The sequence below is a fragment of the Poecilia latipinna genome, unplaced genomic scaffold, assembly GCF_001443285.1.
Source record: "Poecilia latipinna isolate Pla-1442-1.1 unplaced genomic scaffold, P_latipinna-1.0 Scaffold1743, whole genome shotgun sequence".
Taxonomy (NCBI): domain Eukaryota; kingdom Metazoa; phylum Chordata; class Actinopteri; order Cyprinodontiformes; family Poeciliidae; genus Poecilia; species Poecilia latipinna.
The window spans coordinates 179,454-185,942 of NW_015114359.1; the positions used below are offsets into that span (position 1 = coordinate 179,454).

General features: G+C 37.1%; 1 protein-coding gene across 1 annotated transcript in view; it reads left to right on the forward strand.

The window, feature by feature from the left end:
* Positions 1–3,592, forward strand: part of LOC106964969 (pancreatic alpha-amylase-like) — a 9,742-nt gene extending 6,150 nt beyond the window's left edge. The window contains exons 2-9 of the mRNA XM_015060792.1: positions 991–1,137; positions 1,332–1,529; positions 1,654–1,884; positions 2,258–2,391; positions 2,540–2,762; positions 2,845–2,966; positions 3,077–3,202; positions 3,364–3,592. Of these exons, the coding sequence (XP_014916278.1) occupies positions 991–1,137; positions 1,332–1,529; positions 1,654–1,884; positions 2,258–2,391; positions 2,540–2,762; positions 2,845–2,966; positions 3,077–3,202; positions 3,364–3,553 (1,371 nt within the window). The 3' untranslated portion in view covers positions 3,554–3,592. The remainder of the gene's footprint in view (positions 1–990; positions 1,138–1,331; positions 1,530–1,653; positions 1,885–2,257; positions 2,392–2,539; positions 2,763–2,844; positions 2,967–3,076; positions 3,203–3,363) is intronic.
* The last annotated feature ends 2,897 nt before the right edge of the window (positions 3,593–6,489 follow it).

Sequence of the window (6,489 nt, forward strand, 5' to 3'; positions counted from 1 at the left end):
CCGGCAGTGTTAGATTGTTTCTTTGAAGTTATTTTCAGAGTCAGTTCCCTTACTTGAAGTAGAACGATGTCATTATCACTGTGTACTTTATGGAAATAAAATAGTCCTTGTCGAAGTTGAAGTCAGAAAAAGCAGTAAAATGCTATGTTAATGGATATTAATAGAATTTCACCAAAACAGTTGGGTTTGGTGCAGTTTTCTTGCATTAGCTTTATCGATCCACATTGACTGCAACTAGTCATTCGTCTCCAGCTAAACCGATAACAGAGTAAAGAGCTGGATTTTTTGAAGATGATATGTTCTTTAGTTTTCCATGTCTTGTTATTGCTAAAAAATAAATGGTTGTCTGATCATCCCAATCAACAGATGAGGAGGACTGATGCACTTTAGGTCTGACTAGCTCACAAATGCAAGAACTGTATTGTTTACAGGCTCATAACAGGGCTGCACGGTGGTAGCAGTGTTGCCTTGTGGCAAGATGATCCTGAGTAAAAATCCCAGCCTGGAGTCTTTCTGCATAGACTTTACATGTTCTACCTATGAAAGCATGGGTTTTCTCCAGGTACTCTGGCTTCCCTTCAAGGTTCAAGAACATGATTGTTAGGCCAATTGAATCTCTAAATTGCCCTTAGGTGTTAGTGTGTGTGTTGATGGGTTTAGGTCTGTGTTCCCTTGAGGATCTGTCAAGGGTGTATCCTGCCTCTCACTAAATCTCTGCTGGAGACGGGCTTTTCTGCTTACACTAGCAGGAATAGACAATGAGTGGATGCAGACAATGGTGTGATATCTTTATAATCGAGCTTAGAAAACTATTTCAGAACTAAATAGAACCTGTTTCAAAAATAAAAACTAAATTTTTAATGAATTAAGTTCTACATGCACATGATACACCATACAGTTTTCTAACAGACGGTGGCAAAAGGGGGAGTGGAAGCAAGTCAGATGTAGTGGTCAAGTTTTAACTGATGCGGTTTTATCTCTTTGGCTCAGATCTCTCCACCAGCAGAGCACATTGTACTCGACAATCCCTGGAGGCCTTGGTACCAGAGATACCAGCAAACTAGCTACAAACTTTGCTCCAGATCTGGAACTGAAGAGCAACTGAGAGACATGATCACCAGATGCAACAATGTTGGGGTAAAGAACAGTGATTTAGTGAAAAGCCAACAACGTTATTGCATGTTACAGCAATGTGTAAATCTACAGCCCTACGCAACCAACAAATATCTACCAAATACCTATCCAAAATGTTGAATGACATCTCATATTTAAGCATAAGCAGAACCACATTTAAGAATTCATGTGTTCGATATCTGAAAACATGAAAACAGGTCAACATCTACGTGGATACCATCATCAACCACATGGCTGCAACTGGAGGAGGAGAGGGAAGCCACTCTTCATGTGGAAGCTGGTTCAGCACCATCACCAGGGACTTCCCCAGTGTTCCCTACTCTGCCTGGGACTTCAATGGCCACAAATGCAAGACTGGCAGTGGTGAAATTGAGAACTACGGAGATGCATATCAGGTAGTTAATGTCACTAATCAGGACTGTCAGTTTGGTGAAGATGTCTACAAATTTCTGCTAAACCTCAGCACTGTTTTGTTATAGCATTTCAGAACATTCATTATAAATATGTTGACTTTTCCAGGTGCGTGACTGTAATCTGGTCGGACTTCTGGACCTTGCACTGGAGAAAGAGTACGTTAGGGGCAAGGTGTCAGAGTACATGAACAACCTTGCAGACATGGGTGTGGCTGGATTCAGAATGGACGCCTGCAAGCACATGTGGCCCGGAGACCTGGCGAACATTTATGGACGTCTTCACAACCTCAACACTAAATGGTTCCCTGCAAACAGTAGGCCCTTCATCTACCAGGAGGTAACATTCAGTATAGCTTTTATTTCCTATGCATTACAATTTTATTGTTCTTTGTGATATGCAGTATGCATATCACAAAGAACCATCTTCACTGCAATAGGTACAAGCTAAATATTTTGTACACCATGCTTTACAAACATAAACCAATGCAAAGCAGATCTGTTTGTGCCCCTTGATAAATTTTTTTGAATTGATCCTGTTAAAGGTATCTGCACAGCCCTGGTAAGGCAGTAGAAGGCAGCAGGAGAGAAGATGGGAGAAATAATATAGAATGAAAAGGCAGAAAACTTGTTTCCACAGCAAATATTTTCTTTAAGAGTTTAATGCGTTTATTGATATACTTCTAATCTAAGCTTGTATTGCTTTGGTCCAGGTTATTGATTTGGGAGGTGAAGCCATCTCATATAAAGAGTATACACCTCTGGGAAGAGTGACAGAATTCAAATTTGGAGCCAAACTGGGATATGTCTTAAGAAAATGGAACGGAGAAAAGCTGAGCTACACCAAGTATGTATAAACAGCACTTGTTTTCGATGTGAAAAATAATTATTAAAATAAAATACATAAAAAAAGATTTGGTTTTTATTTAGAGCTTCTTATTTTCATTACCTAACTCAAAACCTTTTTTTTTTTTTTCTCCCCATTTTTTGTCCAGGAACTGGGGAGAAGGTTGGGGCTTCATGTATAGTGGCGAAGCTGTTGTCTTTGTTGACAACCATGACAACCAGAGAGGTGACGGTGCTGGTGGTCCATCCATTCTTACCTTCTGGGAATCCAGACTGTACAAGATGGCTACTGGCTTTATGCTTGCCCACCCTTACGGACAGGCCAGAGTCATGTCTAGTTACACCTGGGACCGCAAGATCGTCAATGGACACGTACATGCTGAAATACTAACCAACGTTCTGTGTTGTAGTTCATATTTGGATCAACTTTTAATCTCCTTTGTTGTGACTGTAGGATCAAAACTACTGGCAGGGTCCTCCTAACTTTGGTGATGGAACGACCAAGCCTGTAATCATCAATCAGGACCAGACTTGTGGAAACGGATGGATTTGTGAGCACAGATGGCGTCAGATCACGTGAGATCTTAAAGAAACTTTCTGCTCAAAATATATCCAATGTATTTGTAACATAATATCACTAAAACCAGCAACATTTATGTTTGCTACTTTTCACATTTCTTATCAAGGAACATGGTGCAGTTCCGTAACGTGGTCAACGGACAACCAATCTCTAACTGGTGGGACAACCAGAGCAATCAGGTTGCCTTTGGACGTGGTAACCGTGGTTTCATAGTTTTTAACAATGACGACTGGTAAGGTCTTTTAGTAAATTAGTTCATTCTGGCAATCACATCAATAAAAAAAATGTTTAAGACATGCTATAAATGTACATGTTTTGTTGTTGCTGTTTTACACGCTAAAGACGAAGCTCTGATTTTGTTTCAATCAAAAATAATTTGCATGTCACCTTCAGGAGCCTGGACTTGACCCTGTACACCGGTTTACCGGCTGGCACCTACTGTGATGTCATTTCTGGCCAGAAAGAAGGAAGCAGCTGCACTGGGAAGCAGATCTTTGTTGGTGTGGACAGCCGTGCCCACTTTCAGATCAGCAACACAGAAGAGGATCCTTTTATCGCCATTCATGTTGACTCCAAGTTGTAAACACACCCTCCATAAATTCAAATAAAACATTATTTTGGATGAGTGTTTTAATGTAATTTTTACCATTTAATTTTTTTTTAAATTTTGCTTTGAAATCAGAAAATTTAAGAAATAGTTTGTATTATTTCAACAGTCTCACACTAAAAAAAAAAGTGAGACCGATTAACTTATTGACTGGATGAATTCAAGAGGGCAGTATCATCAGATATGGTTTTTGTTAGAACTGGAAAATATATTTAACATTAAAAATGAGTTTAAAGTATTTTAATAAATGTTTCAACATTTTAGTTGACGTATATACGTTGCATTAAATGCTTTTATTTAAATTAATATATTTTCTTTGTCTTTAGAATGTTAATGCATTTAATTTCTGTGTATGTCACTACTGATGCTGTTTTTTTCATTGCGTAACAAAAACAGGATAGTCTTTGAAGTCATTAATTAACTAATCAACAAAACTTTTGAGACCTCTGAACATTTTCCACTGAATTGTCCGGTTTAGTTTTGGTCATTCTAATTTCTTCCACTCTTAGTTCTGCAGTCCATTCAAAGTCTGATGTCACAATAATGTGAGAGCAGTCTTATTAGCCAGATGAAAGGATGTAGATAGTTAAGAGTCCTAACTCACTGTTGAATTCTTCTGATGAAGGTGAAACAGTGATTCAGTCCGTAAGATGAATGGATGATCTGACTCTCTGGAAAATGGTTTACTGGACTCTCAAGACATCTACCCTATATAAAAAGGAACAACTTTTATCCAACACCCTCAATTTCTACTTGTGTATGTACAGACATTACATATCACAATACACATAAAATCCAATTTCGTTTCAATCGTAGCATAAATTAACTCTATTCCCCACACTGTAGTGCACAGCTCAACATTTGTCTATCTACATTTAGAAATATGTCACTTTTTTTTTTTGGTTTCCATCCTAAAAATTTCAAAGAAACACACTTCTTAAAATGAAAATTCACTATTTAAACCCAATTAATACTTTTGGATGGCAAGGTTTCTGGAGGGTGTGAGGCGGGTACATCCTGAACAGGTCGCCCTTCACAATTATTAGTGAAATCATGTTGAAAGTGATTTATTTTTTTTTTAAAAGGAGAAAAAAAATCTATCAAATAAATGTAATTGATGGTGTATCCAACATCTGAAGAGAGTATAAATTTATATTATAAATATAATACAAGTAATATATTTTTAAATTTAAATGCTATCAACATAACTGGCATAATTTGCCTGTTAAAGTAAGGAACTTTTCTAATATTGGCAGATGGTATCTGGCTCTTGTTTAAGACGAATGGGAGCTGCATTCCTGAGGAGAAGGGGCCTCCTAGTGTCATGAATTTGTATTGAAACTAAAAGTCTCTCGCCTGATTCAACATGTTCAAAGAACATTTTAAAAGGCAACAGAATTTACATCAATGTAATGGTTAGACAAAAATTTAAACAAACAAAAACAAATCTTAATGATAAAGGAAAGCTAGAAGATTTGAAAGCAAGTATAGCTGAATCTGTTATAAAAACCGTTTTTCAACCCAGACCGTTTTTAGGAAAGGAGCTGTGTAGTTTTGCCCAAACATTTGGTCCTAATTCTCCACAGAGTCTGAAATATTGGAGTTGTTTTTCTGTTTCAAGTTAAGTGTTTGAGCCAGGGTTCGACTCCAGATGAAAACCAAAACCCAGACCGTGACTGCCATGACTCAGAAAGCTGAAGCAAGAGATGACAACAAAATTCACTATTTGTACAACATGAACTTTTATGGCTCTTTTTATGGTCGTGTTTGAATTATTCCGTCTCATTGTTTTCAGAGGATACAGTATTCACCACTTTCGTAATGAGCACATTTTTGGATCATTTAAACCAGATTACTTTATTTTTGGCCTGAAATGCTTGCAGATCTTAGACATGGTTTGCCATGGTCCTCAACCCAAACAAAAACGGTTTATTGTAGCGAAAGGGGGAAATTGATTATTGAAAATATGCAAATAAGGAGAAAAAAAATGTTATCTGGCTACACCTTTATGCAGATGAAGCTTGATCTGTGTTAGCTGGTCCATGTTAAATATGTGCTCAAAAGGAAGCTAGATCACACATGCAATTATTTTTCTATTAGTTATCAACAATCAAGGAGAATGTGACTAAAAAAATATCTAAATTTAAAGTGACCACCATTTCTTTTCATTTGTAAACTAAAAGGCCAGGGAGAAGGAACAGCCTGACCTCACCTGTGTTTGGGCTAATATAGAGGACACACCTGCTCCTAAAAACATTTAAGAGCACTACTATAGTGCATGATTTTAAATTTAAAGGACAAGTTTTCATGTAGTTACGTCCTTCTATGATTTTTAAAAATTCAGTGCACAACATCCTGTTCTTAACCACTAAACACAACCTACAGCATAAAATTATCAGTAAAAATGGTCAAACCCAAAACTAATAAGCTCCTAGTGACTTAAAAACATAGAATTTGCCAGATCAATGTTGACGTACATATCTTTATATTTGATTATGAATACCAGCATATTTATCTTACTTGTCAACTCCACTGTAATGGAGAAAGAACAGAGTCAATTTCTTGTTATCCTCCAACCTTTTAAAGATTAAGAACCTGGTTTAATGTAAAACTTGATGTTCCCACATTATATATTTTTTTTATCTAAAATTGCCCTGATAGACACAGTTTGTTCACATGTACAACTGGAAGTTGCTTATAGAACTCTTGCAAAGCATCATGGGATTGGACAAGAACAGTGACCAGAATGTTCACTTAAACCCAAATATCACTTCAGTAATCCGGCTATGTTTCTTTTTTTTTTTTTTTAAATAAAAGCCACTCTTTGCACGTCATGTTAGACCTCCAGTTTAACCTTTTTTGGGGTTAAAAACCTAACCCAGTTTGCTGGGTCATTCCTGGAGGTGTGTAAT